This window comes from Phalacrocorax carbo, chromosome 4 (assembly GCF_963921805.1).
Source record: "Phalacrocorax carbo chromosome 4, bPhaCar2.1, whole genome shotgun sequence".
Lineage (NCBI taxonomy): Eukaryota > Metazoa > Chordata > Aves > Suliformes > Phalacrocoracidae > Phalacrocorax > Phalacrocorax carbo.
The window spans coordinates 53195955-53219267 of record NC_087516.1 but is presented as its reverse complement, the minus strand read 5'-3'; the positions used below and the strand labels follow the sequence as shown (position 1 = coordinate 53219267).

The window sequence follows — 23313 nt, the reverse complement described above, 5'->3', positions numbered from 1 at the left end:
CAAAGACTCGCTTTTTAAAGACATTGTTCCTCATTTCAGTGAGTTTTCAATCTAAATGTGGAAATCACCACAAGCATTCACAGCACCTTTTACTTCAGATGAGAAAACAAAAAGGGAAAGGTCATATATTTTGTGCATGCCTGAGAAATGACACCGTTTGTACAATGACAGCAACAGATTTTTCTAGTTTTCCATCTTAAAAATGTATTTGCTCAAGTAGGAGTCAGAAACTTTGCAAGACAACATCATTTTGAAAAACACGAAAAGGACATCCAATGTGGATACACAAGGGTATAAACTGACGTAAGTGCGAAGCAGCCCCCTAGTTGATCAAGGTTAAAGAAAAACTAGCAAAGTGAGACACACATCCTTCCAGTCTGCACTACTTGGGCTTAACTGTTCATTTACGATTGCTCTCCAGTGCATGCTGTTTCATGGTTTGCCCCTACAACCCCCATTCTACCCAAATGAGATCCCTCTCACACTCCAGCTTCACATGCCACCTCTTTCACTTGCTCATCTAACGTAAGAGCCTGGCAGGAACCAATCTATGCACTTTGTTCATCTGAAGTTGCACAAACCATGCCTTTCACCAAAACCGTGTAAAATTTAGCAGTTTTAATACAATGCTTATACACATGGCACATTCGGACGTCTCCAGAGGTTCCTTGAATGTTTGTTAGTGATCAGAGCTAGGGCCAAAAGCACCCCAGGAGGCTCCAAGCAAGACACAGAAGCCCATATCCATGAGTCTAAGGGTAACACTGCTTAAATGCTGGTATAGACAGGTGGTTTTCTGTTGTAGTTTGGGGTCCCTGAGTAGATGGCCTGGCTGTGGTTTTTGCTGTACTTCAAAAAATGGGCTATAGGCAAAGTGTCTAGAGGCCACATTGAGGTCATTTGTCAAATCCTGACCTTGCTGCCAGCAATCCAACTGTGGCCAGCCAGTGTGAAGGCTCTTCGCATCCTTCCTTAGGATGAACTGTGTGACAGAAATCCACCCCATTCTTCACTTGGAAAAGGGAGTCTCCAGTTTTCACAGGAAACACATTCCTGCCCACGACAGCCAAACTTACATGTACAATCAATCTCCTGGTTTTGTTATGAATTTATCAATATAGAAAATTGTTCTTGTAAGTTACAAGAGCAAAAAGGTACTCCACTACAGGTTACTAAAAACTTTGGTCTTGCTACATGAATTTTGCATAATAACATTTCAAAGGCAAAGAGGGTTTTTTTCCCCTAAACTTTTCCAGGCTGAAAAATGCAACTTTATAAGCCATTATACCTCTCCTCCAGTAGGAGAAGATGCACTATAAATATTTTTTTTTGCCCCTTGACTGTTATTTGTTATTTTCTTCAGCTGTAAAGCAGCCTGGATATCTGCCATACTTTCTGGTGTGCAAGAATAGCATACCCAGCACCCAAGAAGAAATGACAGATTTTTACAATGACCTGCACAGCACAAGGGTGTGCAGATTTACACTCATTTACAGCTTATTAACTCAATACTTGACAAAAGTCAGTGTATAATCATATACATACTTTATATCAGGAAGAAAAAAAAATAATCTATGTTTATATTCAAATCACTTCTTTTTTTCCCCTGCTCTTTATAAGAAAAAAGTCAAACAGCATTTTGAACACACAAGAAAGGAGGGAACACCTCCCATTTTCCATCTGTTATGCTTTAAATTGACCATTGTTTAGTAACGATGGCAATAGATATGCTGCCTCTAAGCGCAAAAAACCAAACCAAAACAAAACCAAGCTTCATTATAAATCAAAGCATAATGCCATTTGGACATTTAAGGCTCACAGGACAATGTGCAGTAAGGTCTGCTATATTAATTTTATACTTTCATTATGAATCATGCAAGTGTATGAATATTTCTATTGCACACAAAACAAAGCTGTATATGTATATTTTTAAATTGTAAACACAGTTTCTTTTCCAGTAAATAATAACCAGTTCTTATTCAAAATATCTCAGCACTGAGGAAGAAGCACTTTGTAGGCATTACTCATGTTTTCAAGGAATGAATAGCAGTTTCCCAGAATTCTGTGGACTGCTAGGAAAAATAATAAGATGAGAATCCAGAAATGGCCAGATTCTTGAGAAACAGAACATGAGAGATTACTACCACTCTGCCACCCAGCTGTCTTTTACACCTAAATCCATGTTCCCCAACTGTCAGAACGGTGCCTCCCTCCTTTTGCTGTAATCGAGGGTTTCTTAACAAAATAATGTATCTATAGAAACAAACCGTCCTTCATTGCCCTTGAGTGACTGACAAAGTGAAATGTCAGTCAAAGCTGTGGCTTTTAGGCTTTCCCCCATAGGTAAACACAGCAGAAAATGGTCTGTTCAGTTTTCAGATGACACAATTTTAGTTTCCCAACCTGAATATGATCGAGTTGTGACAGTTATTGCTACAGACGCTGGCTTAGTCACCTAGCCAAAATGGCCTCAGTCCAGGGAAACTCCTACTGGGGCCTCTGAAAAAGGCTGGATAACCGCTTCAGGGGCAGTGGTTATTGCTCCTGAGCTGACTGCACTTTCACTCTTACCTGTTGGCAGGCATTGGTGTACAGCCTTGTGTGGTCCGGGGACATCTGAAGATGGCTGTAGGCTGACCGTGCCGGCACATCCAGCAGACAGGCACACTCTCATCCCCTCTACTCATGTTTGTTTGAAGGATGTGCTGGCATCCTGCATAAGCAAATGTTATTTCACAGCTCTGTGGCTTTGGAGGCAGTGATGCTGAGGGCATCCTGCACCATTAAACCACAGCGTAGAACCAAGGCTGTTCTTATTTTCACAACCAGAGAACTTTTCAGTTTAGCATTCGGGGATGCATCTTTTCCTCTCTGGATCCTCAATGAAGCAATACATGGACTTGCCAGGACCTTGCTGCTCTCTGGATAATGAACGTATGAAGTCTTCTGTGCAACAAATCTATTACTGTTCCAATAACAACTAGCAGTGCACATTTGATCCCTGGGTTGCTGCAGCTAATGGTCTTTGAGCTCTCTTGCTTCTGCTAGTCATAACCATAAAAATTTATACTGGCTTAGAGTGCGCTGAACTTGGGTGGGGCAGCAGAAAGGGTATCATGAGATGCAGAAAAAAAAAACGCATGGAGGAGTCCTGGATGTCTTGTGCAGCTGCCAAATTCATTCTGCAGATACAGATTTGACATCTAAGATCCCATACCTAATGCGAATCACATACTGCATGCTAAACCACAGAGCCACGTGTCAGTGCTCATCATTGATGAGGCTGCCTTGATAAACAGGTCACAAATGCGTGAGGTTTCATTATTTTTCCCTTTTCATTAAGAACTAAAAAAACCTCAAGGAATAGAAGTGTCACTCCAGCTGTCCTATATTGACAGTTCTCCTGGGTTTGAAAGCACCTTGCATATTTCCAGTAGCCAATGTTCTCACTTTTCCGCTACCACCCTTTTACATTGCAAGACAGTCTTAAGATGGGCACGCATTGTATTTACATAAAGTGTAAACCACATGAAAATCAGGTACAAAGCTTTTGGCTATAACCATCACTTGCAATCATGTACTTGGAATTTATGAAATAGCATCCTCTGAAATGCAGAAACTTAGATTTCTCCCACTGAACAGCACTGGGTTCCCACAAGTGGACTCTCACCACCTTAAACGTGACAGTTTTATCCAGCTCAAGCTTTGCTACGAGGTTCCAGCCCAGTTTAATATCGTGCCAGCAGCTTCTCCAAATCATGGCAAAACAGTAGTTCAAGATTTTACGTACATTATGCTACTAAACTAATAACTGAAAAAAAAATTGATTTCTTATCTCAAACCCTCTTACAGACATTCATGATGCCTGCTTAGTTTGTCTTCCCCTTTACTTAAAGTCTGGAGGCTTCTTCCCCACAACGGACTGATATTTTTTTTAATGCAAGCCAAGTCAAGTTAATGTGAGTATCATCTTAGCATTTAGTACATGAATTGCTACAGGAGCTTGACCCCTACAAATCGATGGGCCCTGACGCCATCCACCCGAGGGTGTTGAGAGAGCTGGCTGACATCATTGCAAGGCCACTCCCCGTAACCTTTGAGAAGTCGTGGAGAACGGGGGATGTCCCAGAGAACTGGAGAAAGGCAAATGCTACCCCTATCTACAAGAAAGGCTTGAGGGAGGATCCGGGTAACTATAGGCCCATCAGCCTTACTTCAATCCCTGGGAAAGTTATGGAACAAATCCTCCTGGGGGCCATCACAAGTCAAATGAAGCACATGATTGGGAAAAGCCAACATGGCTTCACTAAGGGCAGATAGTGCTTGACAAACCTGGTGGCCTTCTATGACAAAGTGACTTGCCTGGTTGACATGGGGGGGGCGGTGGACATTGTCTACCTGGACTTCTCCAAGGCCGTTGATACAGTCCCCCCAGTCTCCTCCTGGAGGAATTAATGCGTTATGGCCTAGACAAGTGGTCTGTGCAGTGGGTGGGGAACTGGCTGACAAGCTGCACCCAAAGGGAGGTGATAAATAGCTCCTTTTCCAAGTGGCAACCTGTCACTAGTGGAGTCCCCCAGGGGTGAATATTGGGCCCAATGTTATTCAATATCTTCGTAAGTGATCTGGATAATGGCATCAAGTGTAGCCTGATGAAGTTTGCTGACGACACCAAGTTGAACGGGGAAGTAGACACTCCAGAAGGGAGAGCTGCTCTGCAGAAATATCTGGATAGGCTGGAAGAGTGGGCCAGCAAGAACCTTATGAAGTTCAACAAGGAAAAGTGTAAGATCATGCACCTGGGAAAACATAATCCAGGAGTGCAGCACAGACTGGGATCCACTTGGCTGGAGAGCAGCTCTGTGGAAAGGGAGCTGGGGGTCCTGGTGGACAGGAAGCTCAACATGAGCGAACAGTGGCTGCTGCGGCCAAGAAGGCCAACGGGATGCTGGGTTGCATCAAAAAGAGCATCGCCAGCAGAGATAAAGAAGTCATTGTCCCACTCTACTCAGTCTTGTCAGGCCACACCTGGAGTACTGTGTACAGTTCTGGTCTGCACTATACAAAAAGGATGTGGACAGGCTGGAAGGGGTCCAGAGAAGGGCCACCAAGATGATCAAAGGACTGGGAAGCTGCCATACGAGGATAGGCTGGGAGAGCTGGGTTTGTTCAGCCTTGAGAAAAGGAGGCTCAGAGGGGATCCCATCACCATGTACCAGTACTTAAGGGGTGGCTACAGACAAGACGGAGACTCCCTTTTCACAAGGAGTCACATGGAGAGGACAAGGGGGAACGGACACAAATTGCTCTTGGGGAGATTCCAGTTGGACACCAGAGGGAAATTTTTCACAGTGAGGACAGTCACCATTGGAATAATCTCCCCAGGGAAGTGGTTGACTCAGCCACGTTGGACACCTTCAAGAGTCGCCTGGACAGGGTGCTGGGCCGTCTTGTTTTGATTCTGCTCTTTCTAGAAAGGTTGGACTAGATGATCCCTGAGGTCCCTTCCAACCTGTGATTCTGTGATTTGCAATTCAGTGTGAAAGCTATATTTGTCTCTTGGTAATCTGTATCTTGTCTCACTGTCAAGTGAAACTTCTTGTCACGATGTAAGTTCTGAAATACAGATACTTCTCTGAATCACTGCTTCTGAACAGGTGTAAATGAAAAAGCACCTTTGTAGTCTTTACCCGATTTCTTACTTCATACTCCAGCTGGATCCTGCACCACAAAATCCTCAGTAGTACTTTGTTTAACATCAGCAGTCACTCCCCTGGGGAGGAAAAAGCAGGGAAGAGAAGTTAAAAACAAGATTACATTGAAAAGTTTCCCTGCATAAAGAATTCAGGATATGCAGGAGCGTATTCAGCCTTTACAGCACAAGGCTAGGAAATAGGAAATGCAATACCTGGTTTCTACACTACAGTTGCCTTCCTGCAATAAGATCTGGTTTTATCCTCAACTGTACCTTTTATTATTATTATTTTTAGCCTATGCATTTCCCTATAGAAATTCTGTAAAACTGTTAAATGCTGTAAGAATGCACATCTTCTGAGTGGTAAAAGTACAAATATTCCAGACTCCCTCTGGTAAGGGCTATGATTTAACTTCTGATTTTTTATTTTTTTTTTCTTTCTCCTCCAAGCTATCCCGTTTGGCAAAATCCCCATTCTGGAAGTAGACGGAGTTATCATTCACCAGAGCCTGGCAATAGCAAGATACCTTGCCAGAGATTCAGGTAACACATCCTTGACTATTTTCTTGCTCTGTTCTGCACCCACCTTCAATGCTCACAAAAAAATACATCCACAGCAAAAACAGAAACAAACCAACAGCTTGGCAAGCCCAACCAAGCAGAAGTCAACACCAGTATGGCAATAATGGTACTAGGTTTTTTTCCCAGGCAAAACCAGCTGATAGAGATCAGCCTCTCATCGCCTCCATAGTTCGTCTGCCAGCACCAAGTGCTGACCACAGAAATGCAGTATGCCATATAGGATGCTATTAGAGGTGCCACACAAAGAGCAACAGTTTAAAATACACCGAGGAGCGCTGTGTAGTGTCATGCCCATGTTCAGCAGCCTTCCTTATCACAATTTGGTGCCAATCTTGGGTTGGGCCTGCTCTGGCAATCCTGATGAGATCTCAGGCTACATGCCCTGTGGTTCCAAGATTAGAAAAAAGAAACAGAGCAAGGCACATCTGCTAGGACGACACTATATGACAGGGTTTAGAGTCACTCAAATGTCATATAGAAAGTTAAAAGAAAAACCAGACAAAAAGAAGATTCAAAGTAACAACCTGTAGTGTGAAATGCTACGATGTTCAGAGCTGAAATCACATGGCTGAACTCCGTACTTGCAAAAACTCAGTAAAAATCCCCCCTTACGTCTGATTGAGTTTCCCCTCTGCATACAATAACTGAGGTTCGGGCTTACTTTTCCAGTCAAACTTTATTCACACGTCACTGCACGACAGAAAGCATATACATGTGGCTTCTCTAAAGCTCTCAGGGTAGTTTTTCCTGGAGCTAAACTTTGAGCTGCCAGGCTAACCAGAGACATGACCAGGAGGAGGAGGTTTTGGAGGACTTAGAGGTTATCACAGTCAGCAGGCAAAGCACTCTGAAGCAGATTTAGGCAACAATTCTGAGCTGGCAGAGAGGTTAGATCAAACGGTGACATCCCTTGCATCTTTAAATACTTACATGCTATGGAAGTACTCGACCAGTTAGATAAAGAGATATAAAACTTAGTAAGGCAAGTAATCAAAGAGAGTAGTCAGGGCTTGCTTTAGGTCAGCAAGCTGTCGTTGCACCATCTGCAAAACTGGTCTGGTTGAAGGCGTGGTGTGCTGAACATCAGCAAATTGAAGAGGGGGGATGGAAAGCGAGTACTAATCTACATTTTTTACACTCTCAGCAAAGAGATGTAACATGCTTTTCAAAATATCTCACATTTTCCAACTGAGGAAACAGGTAGAGGTGCAGAGCCTTGTTCTTCAAGGCACTAGCACAACATATTTTCAAGCACGTCTGCATACTGTGTTCCTGCCAATTTACTCCATCCTTGATACAATCTACTACTTGCAAGAGAAAAGAATGTTAAGAGTCCACCTGGTAATGAAAACTGATGAGAAAGCCTGCCTTCCTCCCACACTGCCTCCCTCCCCGTCTCCTATCGGGAGGCTGATCTGGAGCTGTGCTCCTTTTACAGCCTGAAGTTCTGACATAGGCATTCCCCCAACACCTTTCCCACTGGCTTGCAACAGCCACAAAGGCTAGGGTTCTGGCAAATCCTACTGCACTCAGAACATACTGGTCTCCTCCTGGTGTTAATCATGCTGTCAGCTACAGCAGGAAAAAAGCATGCACGGAAGGGGAGAAAAAATTCAAAATCATAGTGAAAACCTGCTACTTCCGCTGTTAAGCCTGCATGTGTCAGTAAGCCTTTAAAATTAAGAAATGGCATTTTTAGGTGCCCGTCACTAACAACTCTTTACTGAAGGCTTACAGAACTTGATGCCCAAAAGGAGAGGCAGATCCCTTGCCTTCAAAAGCATAAAGTTTCAGTAAGGGAGATGACTTGGCAGAGGACACGCGTATGGTTTATGGGAGCCATAGAGCTTCCAGGTGAGGCTTAAAGAACTGAGAAAGGAAGAGAAGGATGACTTGAACCTGTACAGAGGAGAAAGCATGAACATAGGTCTGTGGAACGAGAGTGAGGGAAAAAAGTTGTAGCATTGAGAAGACCACAGGCAAGCCAAAGGACAACAGGGAAGGAAAGCAGATTTGTAAACAAGCCACAGTTTGGCTAAGATGCCTGATTACCATGAGGTAATAGCAAACACGATGTCATGAGAAGGTTCCAAATGGGCCTGAACAGGCAGAACAGAGGGAAAGAGAGGCAGACTTTCACAGAAGCACTTTTGGAGGTTGTGTTGAGCGTTGGAAAGACCACTAGAAGGAGGAGGACATTGAAAGCTGGGATAGGGAAAGATTAACAGAATGGAATTAGTGCTGACCCTCACTAAGCATCCTGGGATGGTGGAAAGCAGAGAGAATAAAGAAGCAGTAATCAGGCCATCGGCTCAAGTGACGGAAAGAACAACTCTACCTCAGACGGCTATATGAGGCTGGATGGGGAAAAAAGCAAAAGGTAGATGAGATTGTAAGGAGTCAAATGCATAGTGTTAGCATCAAAAAAGCCCTGGAGAGCATGTGTGTTTATGGAAATGTTCACAAAGAACAGAGTTTGCCTTTGGGGCATCAAAAATTCTGCTGATGCTGTCTCTAACATCCCTTCATATGCTTGCTTCCCACAGGTCTGGCAGGTCAGACGCCCGTGGAACAGGCTCTAGCTGATGCCATCGTAGACACCATAGATGATTTCATGACGCTGTTCCCTTGGGCAGAGAAAAACCAGGATGTGAGAGTAAGACAATCACTAATTTAAACAAAAATAGCACACAAGCCATGACTCTGTACCTCAGCATCTCCTCTGGAGAAACTGCTGAGTGCCAACCCCTGGGTCTATCACCTCACCTCAGCAAAGCTGAGCTGGAGGAGCTCCGTGCTTCTTCCTCCAGGCTAATCCAGCCAAGGCCTTCTGCTCCCTCCCACCTCCTCCTTCACCAGTTTTTTTTTCACCCTTATGGAAGCAATGATGAGGCCATCGTGAGCCGCCCCTCACTGGTTCATCTCGAATCAGGGATGCCATATATGCATACATCGAACTGCTTTTCAAAATGGAAAGACAGGACACTTCCATCCCAGATGGCACTGTGCAATACCTGTATCTTACTGCAAACACAATAAGTGCAAATCTTTCTCATTTTGCTAACTGAACAGGATTAACAGCTCCATCCCATCTTCCTTCTCCCCATTGTTTCTTGATTTGTCCTTGGCTTTTAGTAAGTATCAATCTTCAATAACTTTAGCTGCCAGGGACAAATGCTTTTCAATTACCAGGGCAGTGTAGGAGAGCAGGCACTGCTAAAGAAGGGAGGTAGCACAACCCTCCCTCACTGTCACTATGGCTGTGCTCTTCAGATTCCTGCAGCCCCGCCTTGGTCCTCTGCGGTGCTTCTGCAAATACTGATGCCAGGCTAATATGCTGCCATGGCTACTTTGACTCACAGTCACGGGCAAGTCCTACAGCATTTAGGTTTGGTGGGGTTATTTTGGTGTCAGCCCAGCCCCAACCTGTCTCACCAGATCTCCAGATGCAAGCGTGCGGATCAGCTGCTGGGAAAGAGGGTGATGGAGGAGTTAACGCTGGAGTTACAGTGACTCCACACAGCTCTGACCCAAGCAGATGACCTGACCCTTTTAGGAAAGTGGTAGTGTAACAACAGATCTCACCATCAACTACCAGTGCAGCCACCTCCCATTTATTCAAAGGAAACATTTCAGATAGACTGGGGTATCTTTTTACAGAAACCACAGAGTACAAAATGTTGACCAAACCCAAATAAATAATGAAATTACATGAAAGTGCTCTGAAATCTTGCAGGGGAAAATCTAAAAGTGTATTTGGAGGTTTTAGTATTAAAAAATGTGAATTACTTAATCTCCTAGTGATTTCCTGAAGTTTCCTCATTTGGGGAAGGGAGGTTGACTCATTATTTTTAATTATTTAGGAACAACCACACTATTGCTAACATGTTAGTGTAGAAGAGCGCTACTGCCACATTACTCCTACTCCTTAACAGGGAAAAAAATCCCATGATAATGCCTGCGTGTGTCCCAGCTTGTACTCAAGCACTTCTCCAAAATAAGGACCCAGATCATGTCATCAGTAATTATTTTAAAAGGGAAGAGAGTTCACACGCAACCCTTATATGCCTGCACGCACTGATCCATTGAAGGGAGTGTTTTGGAGCCAAGGAAAATTGAGAAACTTACTTTCTGGGAATCTCCGTAACATTTTTCTCACCATTAGCCGTTCTCCCTCTCTCCTCCCGGGCCCACTGCCACCACCTTGTGGTAGAAGTAGCGTCCCATGGTCTCACAAGGCCAGATTTAAGTAATTTACACATAGTAAAGTCAGAAAAGCTTCCCCAGGCCTGACAAGTGATTACAGGAACACAAATCCCTCAGAGAAAGATGAAAGGATGTGTTATGCTATCTAGCCAGCAGCAAAGAGAAAACCAAGCAAGGTAAAGGGAGCAGAGGTGGAAACGGTCCATGGAAGCTCCCTCCGTGCCAGGCACAGAAGCTCCCTTCACCCTACACCCCACCCAAAAAAATAGCTGGTATTGCAACAGCTTCATCCTGCACTGCTGGAGAGCTCCAGGGTTGGCTGTGTACTTCTGTAGCCAGGGGAGGTGGGGAGGTCATTACTGTCATGACCACACAGTAGTTTGGGGTTTTATTTTTTGGGGGAGGTGGGGGGGCAGGCGAACTTACCTAAAAAACCAAAACACTACAGCACAGGGTACAAATACAAAATTTCTGGATTACAATCTTCTGGCTATTACTTGCAGTCACAACGTTCAGTTATCGAGCTCTTAGAAGACAGCAGAAAACAACGTCAAACCTTCAAACGCATCTGCAGTAATACTGATTTTATTTCAGCCTGCATTTTTTAGGACCATTTAGCTGCTCCCTCTTCTAAATTTTATTCATTTTTCATTCACCTGAATTTCAAAGCTGTTGAAGTAATTCCATTCCTGTATAGCAGCGCTTATTTAACCAAGCCTGAGTATGTTCTTCCAAAATTAGGCCAAGTGCATTAACTGCACAAACTGTGCCACATGGGTCGGACCAGATGATCACAACAGACTGCATCCTCAGTTGCTTCCATGCAGGTGAGAAGAGAAAAATCAGGAACAGTTTCCCTCTCTAAAAGAAACAGCTAACCCTTTAAAAGCAGCCTTAAAACTTTCTGCTATGGGGAACAGCTAGCGGACAGCCACCACCACCACACACAACCTCCTCCTTCCTTCATCCATTAACACACAAACACTAAGGTCCATACACCCCTATGCAGACTTCAGCCTTTAAGGAGGTATTTTAACCACCTCAAATCTCACTGCCATGGAGACCAAAAAGCAGAATGACCTGCTAACACAAAAATTCCAAGATAAGCAAAAGCTCAGAACCCAGGCTCCATATCTCACGCAAGAAGGGCTAGTGAGGAACGATAATTGACTGGCATCTGACTGACAGCATGGCAAGGCTGAGCACAAGGAATTCTGGAAATGTGAGACCCCATACACTAGAAAACATAACATCCAAAAGAATCCCCCCAAAATGAACATGAGACATTGGGAATTATAGACATTGGGAATATATTTTTTAGATGGGTTCTTCCCAGATCTGTGTCAGGGCTCTCATCTTGCTGCGGCTGGGTGGCTGTTAGCACAGATAAACCAGCAGCGGCACCCCACACACCGTGTCTCAGCATCTGGGAGCTCTCAGGTGTTCATTAAGGGAGCACCTGGCTGAAGTCATGGTTCACTGAGCCATGAATGCCATGTTTTGGGCATCTAACCCACTTAATGGGTAATACCTCAGCTTTCCTAAATTCTATAGTGCCCCTTTGTATGTAGCCAAATGAGAGTTACCTCTGCGTTTCTTTACTTATGTTAAGTAATTGCTGTTTCCTGTATTAATCCTGACTTGGATGTTAACACATTCCTTCTTCCAAAGAGAACTGAGAGTCCTCTAAGGTTTGGGGCAGACCAAATTATTTCACTGCCACCTTTTTCAGATTCCAGCTTTCCTTTACACAAGAAACCCCCTAAAATTCAAGTTTTGCTGACTGCTGTGCTTAAGCATGGGTGTGTATCTTTGCTTTTCATTCTTCCCCCAGAAACAAGCATTTGATGATATCCTCACCAACAAAGCACCTGAATTACTGAAAGATTTGGATACTTTCTTAGGGGACAACAACTGGCTGGTAGGGAAGTCTGTAAGTATAATTTTTGTTTCTCCCGTTCCAATCAGGTTGCCAGAAAAATAAAATGATTGACTGTTGTTGAATTTCTGGATTCCATGCCAGCCCATGAAACGGCTCTCCCCACTCTTTTAACTCTTTGTTCTTACCAATACACAATTGGCTGCTCAATTGCAAAGTGAAAATTGTTTCCATGCTATTAGAAAAGTGAGGCAAACCAGGACTAGGATCTGCAGTTTCTCAACCAGTTTAGAAGTATGTTGACACATAACATTACAAATGCCTTTGTACTAGTCAATACAGATGGGAGTTGTTTAGAACTCTGCTTATAATCACTGATCAATTTATAGGACAATATGAAAAAAAACCTCTATGAAAATGTAATCACCTTTTTTTCCCCCCCAAACTGTTTTGAAACTAATTAAAACACTTTTCTGTAGGACATTTTCAGCAGGAAAGATTAATATTATAATGCAAGTAATATTTGTAGCATGGGCTTTATTTAACCAATTTTTACTGAAGTCAAGCCTTGCACTGCAACCTAATTACCAGCTCTGTAATTACAGGCTATAAACAAACAAAAAACCCCATATGCATACAGTAGCAGTCCCAGCTTGTGAGATTACCAACTAAAATTTACTGCTTTCTCTCCCACTTCCACCAGGTAACATGGGCTGATTTCTACTGGGACGTGTGCAGCACGACGCTTCTATCTCTTAAACCTGACCTGGCAGACAACTACCCCAGGCTTCTGGCTCTCAGAGAGAGAGTGCAAGCACTTCCAGCTATTGCAGCCTGGATCCAGAAAAGACCAAAGACTATAATGTAGATTAGCTGTTCAGACTGGAAAACACAAATGTTTTGTTTTCAACATGACAAGCATCCTAAATTATTAATCTTAGCATCATTTAAGTTACTGTCAGATGGGTGTGCTATACCAAATCAAAATCTACCACTCGTATCCCTTTATAGGAGAGAATCTAAAAAGCTGATCTAGCAGAACAGAGCCTAAAGGAAAGGCATTGTTTCCAACCACATTCCCCCTACTACTAATAAAATGCTTGATCTACCCAATTAAAGTTCATTGGGCTCTCAAAGGGAGCAAAGATGAATAAACCTTCCCGGAGAGATGCAATCTCAACAATACTTTATTTACTGTAGACTTTCAACCAGGAGGAAAGGAGGCTAATTAACAGAGAGGATAAATGTATGGGAAGACTAAGGACACTAAGCAAAAAAGGACCCACTTAGTCAACAAACTTCAAGCTTCTCAAGCACTTTCTTTAGCCTCTTGAAGTTTATGCTGTGCCACTGAAAACCAAACCAAAACAGCAACAGAAAAATCCCAAACCAAAACAAAAAGCAGCTACCCAGCCAAGCTGGTGCCACACCGAGACCCGTTGTCCGTAAGCACACCAGCTGCAAAACATTCAGCGGCTCAGTACCTCTTCCAGTAAGCAGGAGACACAAACTGGGGGCAGTGGTGGCAGGGGCGCAAACCAGGTTTAGAACAAATGAACGAACAAACAGCATGTTCTTCCGGCACTGGGGAAAACAGGTAGGTAGAAATCCTGGCAACGTGGATGGTTGTAGATGCAAGCGGTTTACGCAGACTCAAGGGGAGGTAAGTGCTTGCAAGAGGACTCCACTGTGTGGCATAAGCAGATAAGCCACAATAAACATCGGCGATCCTCTGGGCTGAAAATGCCCACTGTTAGGAGAATATTTCCCTTCACACTTGCTTTTCCCTCCCACCGTAAGCATTATCTCAGTGTTTTATATGAGTGACACCAACCAATCACTAACAGTTCAGAGACAAACCAGGTATTGGCAGAACTGAAAGCAAGGTCCAATCTTTTGCTCATTCTGTTACGGTGTCTCCACCTGCTTTTCAATTCCTTGCACACCTTTGCTCCAGCTCTTTACAGATTGTTTTTTCCTTCTTCAGCTCCCACTCTCCTCTCTTCTTCAGCAACAGACTTCAGGTAGTTGTACTGTTTTTCCCCCTGTACATCTTTCCCAACCAGAGACAGAGAATCACAAAATAGTTGAGATTGAAGGGACCTCTGGAGGTCCTCTGGTCCAGACTCCCTGCTCACGCAGGGCCAGCTAGAGCTGGCTGCACAGGACTGTGTCCAGATGGCTTTTGAATATCTCTACGGATGGTGACTCTACAATCTTTTAACTAAATTAACTAAATCTCTTAACCCAACTAATGAAGGTAAAACAGTGACAATAAGCAAAAAATGGCAAAAACACATATGAGCTTCGTAGCGCTTAGAGACACGTGACTCAGGGGTCTCGGGTTGTGATTGTTTAAGGAGTAACCACTGCTCAGCCAGACTACATTAACTGATTACATACACATACCAAGCCTAAACACCACACAAACCACCCTACAGGGCAGGCATTTTGGTTCACTTCACGTTTGAAGCAATGAGTGAGAACATGCAAATACAATGGAATAAGACTTGGGCTAGGATCACGCTCAACAGAAAGAGACAACCTAATTAACTGCATGTTGTGGTTTAGCCCCAGTCAGCAACCCAGCACCACGCAGCCGCTCGCTCACTCCCTGCCCCCAGTGGGACTGGGGAGAGAATCAGACGAGTAAAAGTGAGGAAATTCATGGGTTCAGATAAAGACAGTTTTATAGGTAAAGGAAAAGCTGTGCGCAGAAGCAAAGCAAAGCAAGGAATTCATTCACTACCTCCCATGGGCAGGCAGTTGTTCAGCCATCTCTAGGAAAGCAGAGCTCCATCACGCGTAACGGTGACTTGGGAAGACAAATGCCATCACTCCGAATGTCGTCCTCCTCCTCCTTCTTCCCCCAGCTTTATATACTGAGCATGACGTCATATCATATGGAATATCCCATTGGTCAGCTGGGGTCAGCCGTCCCGGCTGTGTCCCCTCCCAGCTTCTTGTGCACCCGGCAGAGCACGGGGAGCTGAAAAAGTCCTTGACCAGTGTATGCGCTGCTTAGCAACAACTAAAACATCTCCGCATTATCACCACTGTTTCCAGCAAAAATCCAAAACACAGCCCCACACTAGCTACTACAAAGAAATTTAACTCTATCCCAGCTGAAACCAGGACAGTATCCACCACTTATTCCATACCATTTACATCATGCTCAGGTTCCACACTATCCAATACAATCTCATTGACCTCTACCTCCCTCCCCATCCTTTTATAAAATACACAGATATCATTTAGTCCACGGCTTTGGGCTCCATCTGTTCTGGTGGTCACTCAGGACAGGAGAGGTGGTCTGTCATGCGGAGTTACTGGGCACCAAAGCCAGCCCAGGTCAGGTCACTGTTGCGCTTGCACTGCTTCTTGAAAGGCTTGTCCTCCATTGCTTCGGGTGGTTCCTGCTGTAATAATTCCCATAACATGCAACTCAAATCCTGGATTACAACAGTTTAAAGGTATTTCCATTACAATCTCCATCCCTGGTCCATTTGGATCAGACCATCAGGTTTATCATTGTAAAGAACTCCTCCCCTTGCCCCTGCTCTGGCTTGGACTTATCCACAGACTGTAGGCCTTTATGGTTGCACCTGCTCCAAGTGGAGCCTTACCCAGCAGCCACAGTCTCCCCAGGGGCACACCTGCTGCAGCATAGACTTAGCCAGAGCCACAGCCGCTTTGAGGTGCGCCTGTTCCAGTGTGGCCTTCTGCATGGGCCTCAATGCTTTCAGAGCTATACCTGCTCCACCATGGCCTTACCCACAGCTGCAGTGCCTCCAGAAGTAAACCTGCTCCGTTGTGGGCTTATCCATGGCCACACACTTTGAGGTGCTCTGGCACGACCTCATGCATAGCCGCTGATGCTTCAAGGTGTACCTGCAGCAGCACAGACTTATCTACAGCCCCAGACACTTTGAGGTGCACCTTCTCCAAGATGGATTTATCTTTGGGCCACCATTGCCTCAGAGGCATACCTGCTGTGGCACAGACATAACAAAGGTCACAGATGCTTCAAGATATACCTGCTCTGGCACAGGCTTATACACAGCCACAGATGCTTCAGGGTGTCCTGCTCCCACATGGACTCACCCACAGGTCATAGTCCCTTTGACTGGAGTTCCAGCCTGTCCAGTGCAGCAGCACAGAAACAGCAGCGGGGCCCTGGCCATCTGCCAGCCCAGGCGCCTGGCCATTGCCGTTACCAGAATGTTCCCAGGCACGGCAGAATAAGATAAGAGTACAGCAAGCAGCAAAAGCAAAAAGCAGCCACTAATGAGCACTAAACTTTAAGGCATACAGTATATATTTATAGATACAGTAAGTCAGGCAAGCCCCATAAGCAAGCACAGAAGCCTGCCAATTAATAGCTAAACAGAAATAACAGCTATAAATTTCATCTGGCACATTCCAATCAAAGATGTCGTTATCTCAAACCTGTTGTGCCCCACGCTGGGCACCAAAAGGACTGCCGTGGTTTAGCCCCAGTCAACAACCCAGCACCACGCAGCCGCTCGCTCACTCACCCTTGGTGGGATGGGGGAGAGAATCTGAAGAGTAAAAGTGAGCCAACTCATGGGTTGAGATAAAGACAGTTTTATAGGCAAAGCAAAAGCTGCGCAGAAGCAAAGCAAAACAGGAATTCATCCGCTACTTCCCATCGGCAGGCAGGTGCTCAGCCATCTCTAGGAAAGCAGGGCTCCCAGGTCCTTCTCAGCAGAGCCGCTTTCCAGTAGCTCAGCCCCCAGCCTGTACTGGTGCCTGGGGTTGTTCCTCCCCAGGTGCAGGACCTTGCACTTGCTCTTGTTGAATTTCATCAGGTTCCCCTCGGCCCAGCTCTCCAGCCTGTCCAGGTCTCGCTGGATGGCAGCACGGCCTTCTGGTGTATCAGCCACTCCTCCCAGCTTGGTATCATCAGTGAACTTGCTGAGGTTACACTCTGTCCCTTTGTCCAGGTCACTGAATAATATGTTGAACAGGACTGGACCCAGCACAGACCCCTTGGGAATACCACGAGTGACAGGCCTCCATCCAGACTCTGCTCCGTTGATCATGACCCTCTGAGCTGTTTTCAGCCAGTTCTCAATCGACCTCACTGTCCTCTCTTCTAACCCACACTTCCTAAGCTTGTCCGTGAGGATGTTATGGAAGACAGTGTCAAACGCCTTATGAAGTCAGGATAGACAACATCCACTGATCTCCCTTCATCTACCCAGCCAGTCACACCACCATGGACATCCTCCTCTCCTACCTCCTCAAACCACATCCTTGCCCGCAGATTATAAGCTTCCAGTGAAGGCACACCTCATCACTGATACCACTGAAGCACTTCATTTCACTGAGATGAATACAAAATTCACTGAAACTTCACGAAGAGAGCAAGACGTAAGCTTTGTGTTTAGGGCACTTCCTGGTGTAGATACCAGATCTGCACTCTGCCAGTGCAGTGACAGAGAAATAGAACTCTTTCCACCCAGGTTGCAATTCGGCAGGAATTGTTTTTAGAATCAATACCCTAACACAACTGTGATTAGAGTATAACGAAACATTAGTTGTTAAAAACTGCTGGCTAAAGCCAAGTCAGTTCAAATGGAAGATTTCACCTAGTTTGAAAGCTGCCTATTTGATTTATAACGTGCAAGTTATCGCTCACACACTCCCCCCTCCACCCCCACAACCACAAAATGAAAACATTTGGTTAATCTATGGAATTTTATTTGAACAAGTTGATACAAAACCAGTACGGTACATCAAATGAACCAAAACAAGCAGAAACAGACTTGAGCATTGTCAAATAAGGCACATAAAAAAATCTACACATGTAATCCAGTGAAACAGACAGTTTATATATATATTTGGAGGTAGAAATAATTACAAAAATACTGACAAATCTTAACCAGTAGCAGATTTGTTAAGACAATTACTACTTAGGTCCCCGTTTTGAAAAGTGATCTGTAAAATAATGTTTATTCAGCATCCGATGTTGGCACATTTGGGCCATTTACGCTCTTAAGCATCAAAAGAATGCTATTGGTGTTAAAAATTTTCAATACCATGAGGAATACAGTAAAGAAACTACAAAAAGTTATAAATGTTCATAAAACTCATGGCCATAGGTAAGAGTCCTGGGGGTACGTCATCACCTTTCTTCTTTGAACTCCACAACATATTTACATTTTAGAGACCTAACGAAGCTTTTAATAGTGTGGCTATATCTGCTGGAATGGTTCCTTCTTCTCCTGAGGAATAAAAACAAGTGTTAGTACAGCTCAAAATATTACATATGAACAGACAAAAATCCAGATCCCCAAAACTGTACCAACTCCTCTAGTGGCAGGAGTCTGTCACTGATTTGTGGGTCAGACTCAGAGGGCACTTCCTGTCAAACCGAACAATAATCAGCACAAATACATCTTTCCAGTTTATGTAACATGGAGGAAAAAGAAAAGAGAGCAAAAAAGGCTTGTCTGCATCAAGAGCCTTGTTTTTTCAGAATATATTGCAGGAACCTCAATTCACTTAAGCGGACATCATTATGTGCAAGAATCATAGAATCAGAATGCTTTGGGTTGGAAGGGGCCCTTCAGAGGTCACCTACTGCAACCCCGCCCTGCAGTGAGCAGGGACATCTTCAAACAGATCAGGTTGCTCAGGGCCCCGTCCAACCTGACCTTGAATGTTTGATGGGGTGGGGCATCCTTAAGAGACTTACCCGAATCTGCTGCAGTCATATCTTGTTCTAACTTCAATTTCTGCTGGCTGATTTTGAGCATGGATTCTTCAATAGTCCCCTTACTGATTAGCTTTATGACTTTTACTTCTCTGAAAACCACAACATAGGGTAAATCCATTTTTATAGGTTGTTTTTTTTTTTTAATTAATGCAAAAGGGAAGGATGCTCTGCCTTCACTCAGCTGGCAGCAGTTTAAAACAAGGAGGAACTGAACAAAAGGGCAATACAAAGAGTTTCTACTTGTTGTCTGGGCCAACTGTGCCTCGTACTGCCAGAAAACTTGTTTTCTCCTGCACTCCCAGCAACCACAAAGTCTGGACGGTCACAAAAATCTTCATTGACAGAAACAACTCATCTTCCCCCTCATCCCACACTACAGTTGAAATACCAGTTCTTAAACATATCCTACTGCTCATGTTAGCTTATCTGACAGCGGACTCTCAAACAGTGCGCGGTTTCGCTCTCTACGATAGGGTGGCACTTTAGAGCTTAGAAGTCTCCTGAAGAGAACAGCTTTGCCAAACAGTCCCAAAGACTTCAGATCTGCCTTGAAATAGTTCCTAGCACCACAAGTTTGAGAATTATAGAGAATTTGAGAGTTACAGAGAACTGGAAAAAGGAAGATAATGTAAATACAGTTTGTCCTGGCAGTAACATGTACTAAGACGATTACAATTACCTAGCTCCCGCAAAACCCAGAGCTGGTTTATGCAAGTCTCTGCTTAAAATGGAATTTTTAAATAAAAACAATATTGCCCTTTTAGCTTCCTTTGAAAGCTTGCCTCCATGAAAAGCCAAGCATTACAATTAAAAAGTCTTACCTTGTCTGACCTACTCTATGGCATCTGTCTTCTGCTTGCTTATCATTGTATGGGTTGCAATCGATGTCATGAAGAATAACAACATTTGCTGAGGTCAGATTAATTCCCAAACCACCAGCTTTGGTTGACAGGAGGAATACAAATATACCCATATCTGTATTGAACTCATCTATCAAATGTATCCTGCAGAACACAAGAACACATGCATCAGGCCTCAGAGAAAACACCACACTGGCTCCAGAGTTGAATACAGAAGTTAGAATGATGATCTTTTGAAAGGGAGGACAGCAGCATTGCAAAGCCGCTCAAAAGTACAGATGTTATGCAGAAGGAAAAAGGGTACCAACAGTCCTCAGCAGTGACCAGAGAAACAGAGTGACAGATCAATAACAAGGAACGAAGAGAGGCTTGGAAAAAGATTTTGGAAGATCACAGAATACAGGAGCAAGTTGGAGGACAAGGGAAGGCTGACACACATGAAACAAATGGGGAGGAAGGCAGGGGAAAGAGTTTAGCTTCGTGACATCATCTGTACTAATTACACATACAAGGGAAGTAACAGATTTCAGCTGTAAGTGAGAAGTAACACCACAACAAAGAATGACAGTTTTTTTAAACTAAGGAAAGAGCATCTAAATAAACTTTTTTGAAAAATCATAGAACAGGAAACAGCAGAAAAACCAGCAGAGCTCAAATACAAGAAAAGCACTGCAACATTTTCAGCTGTGAAGGACAGAGTAAATGGTTTGTCCTAGAGAAACAAACAGGCTTGTCTGCCTATTGTAACAGATATACTTCAAGGAATATCTGCAGGTGAGCTTTTGTTATGGCATGCTGACACATAGCAAATGAAACACACCATGGACTGCTGAAGACACAAGTTTTTCATTTTGATGGCTAAGACCATAACCCAACCATGTAAAATTCACCTTTCAGCCTCATCATTACTAAGGCAACCTGAAATCCAACATTAAACCCCTTCCACAGTCAATGCCCAGTGACCCCAGAATTCTATACATTGGAAAACAAAGGTAAGGATTTTAAGTCACCTCCCCCCTCCACACACACATCCATTTTTTCTCTCTCATCTTCAGCAAAAAGGTCACATACCGATCAGAAATCTGTGTTTTTCCATCCAACCTAATATATCTATGTTGCCAGTGTTTTAGGAAAACTTCCAAGATATCCAGCATCATAGTAAACTGGCTAAACAATACAACTCTGTCACCCTGGAAATGACAAAGCAAACCAAGAGTTTTAAAACACGTCAGTTATGGATAACTAACTACACAAACAATTTATTGGTGCAAATATGTGATTGTTCTTTGACTGACGCCCTTTTTTTCCAAACCGAACGACTAAGCTGAAATTCATCAAGTCAGGACTGACTTTCAGTGGAGATACTGTATCGAGTATTTTTGCTGCATTAATCCACCTTTTGTCAGTGCAATAGAGGTGACTCAAGCAATCTAGAAATCACGTGTCAAATGCATCAGTGACAGATCTACTCTATAAACATCAACGAAATATTTTCATTTAAAATTCAAGTTATATTCCATATAATACAGAGCAGTAGCACTCTTTCTGAAATAATCAAGCAGATGCACAGCACACACTTGTGCAAAATCAGGACAGCCTGAAGTGTTATGGTACATGCTTATTTATGAAATAAGCCAGTTTGAATCTATGACTCAAAACAGTGACTTCTTCTTACCTTTATGCTGGCTTAACACATACATGATTGTTCTAATGTAATACAGTCTTATTCAATTGCCAAAAGAAGGTCAAAGTTCATGAGCTGCGAAAATGATGCTAGCCCTTTGTACACTGAGAAAGTAGTGATAACTAGGGATGAATATTCTGAAACTTGGAAAAATGGGAAAGGTTATTTCAGCTGTCTCTAAAGTGACATGCGTAGGCAGGACTGCCCATTAAAAGCTGGAAGTATTGCTTTGCAGTACTCCACGTGCACTAAATCACACTAATACTCCACCGAAAAGCAACTGAGTTGCATACACAGCTAGCAGACGTTAATTTAATCAGTTATTTAGAGCCACCCTTCAGGTGGACAGGAAAAGATGTTTCAGCTATCTGCAGTACCAACCTTCTCTTTAAGGTCAGAGAGAATGCGTTCCAGTGCTCTAAACTTTCCAGAATCCAAGATGTGATCCATGTCTAACTTGAAGTCACTGACGTGAGAATATTGCTTACAAAGCAAATGCAGCTCAAAATCTGTCATTACTGTCATATCTTCAAAGATAAGGTCAGGGTTAGCATCACAATGTGTGGGTTCCTATTAGCAAAAATGAAGGGAAATAATGCAACGCAATCTCACCAGATGGACAAGAAGAAATAAAATCACCACACAATTACATCCAAAATTTCTGAAAGAACAAAGTAGCACAACTAGACATGGACAAATGCCAAAGCATGGCTCATGCAAGCAACAAAAGATGAATTCTGCAACCCCAGGTTTAGAGTAGAGGATCATTACTTTGCCATTTAGCTTTTACAAGAACTTGTACTACCAAACACTAAGAAGTATATGCTCAACCTCCATAGCAATTACCTAGTTCCCATCAAGCCCTACGACCTTTTACCCCTGTATCAGACCTCTTCCCCTGAAGACACATTCCCTAAAAGGGAGGTCCAATCCTTGGATAGATGGTAGAAGACATGGGAAGCCCAGCCCAAGATGTAGGGTGGGAAGAGGGATGTCATGCCTGGAAGAAAGAGGAAAAGAAAAGCCACATCTGGAGAGTACGATGGTATGAGTAGGAATAAAAAGGGACAAAAATCCTTCATAAACCAATGGGTCACTTCTTCCCTTCCCCCCAGCCTTGACTGGCTTTATTTTAAAACAAAGCTAAAGATACTCAAAGCCAGCTGCAACTTTCTTAGAGGACCTGCTGCACCTTCAGAATTATTTTTTTTTTCATACTTTAGAAGGAAGCAAGAATTTTCCCCAAACTCCACAGGCATTAACCCCAGCCAGATTACAAAAAACCCCAAAACCTCAACAGATCAATACTTATTTTAGTTCTGTATGGTCTAGATTTCTTGCTACTCAGAAAATAACAGTAAACTCAAGTGCCCAGCCAAGATTTTTTTCTTATGTACTTTGGTTTTAAATTTTAGGGTGGAGGGAAGAGGTGTTAAGGGGGAGCTAATGAAAAGGAGATGACTGCAGTCCCACAACTGTTCTCTCCATTCTAGTATCTGATACAAAAATCAGTGTTAAACACATACAAAGCTTGATTGGAGCACTGGATAGATGCAGAGAAATAAAAAGCAGCAACAATGAATTAAGGTTTGCAAAGACACACTTTTGACCAGAGGACTGACAAAAGGAAAAAAAAATAACCTATTGAAGTGGCATTAAGAA

General features: G+C 43.6%; 2 protein-coding genes across 2 annotated transcripts in view; one reads left to right on the top strand and one right to left on the bottom strand.

Moving 5' to 3' along the window:
• HPGDS (hematopoietic prostaglandin D synthase) overlaps window positions 1-13529 on the top strand; it is a 32464-nt gene extending 18935 nt beyond the window's left edge. The window contains exons 3-6 of the mRNA XM_064449964.1: window positions 6146-6238; window positions 8824-8933; window positions 12318-12416; window positions 13066-13529. Of these exons, the coding sequence (XP_064306034.1) occupies window positions 6146-6238; window positions 8824-8933; window positions 12318-12416; window positions 13066-13230 (467 nt within the window). The 3' untranslated portion in view covers window positions 13231-13529. The remainder of the gene's footprint in view (window positions 1-6145; window positions 6239-8823; window positions 8934-12317; window positions 12417-13065) is intronic.
• A 4526-nt stretch (window positions 13530-18055) lies between these two features.
• Window positions 18056-23313, bottom strand: part of SMARCAD1 (SWI/SNF-related, matrix-associated actin-dependent regulator of chromatin, subfamily a, containing DEAD/H box 1) — a 48916-nt gene continuing 43658 nt past the window's right edge. Inside the window, exons 20-24 of the mRNA XM_064449963.1 lie at window positions 22033-22221; window positions 21039-21157; window positions 19929-20111; window positions 19087-19196; window positions 18056-18613 (exon numbers count right to left, since the gene is read on the bottom strand). Of these exons, the coding sequence (XP_064306033.1) occupies window positions 18552-18613; window positions 19087-19196; window positions 19929-20111; window positions 21039-21157; window positions 22033-22221 (663 nt within the window). The 3' untranslated portion in view covers window positions 18056-18551. The remainder of the gene's footprint in view (window positions 18614-19086; window positions 19197-19928; window positions 20112-21038; window positions 21158-22032; window positions 22222-23313) is intronic.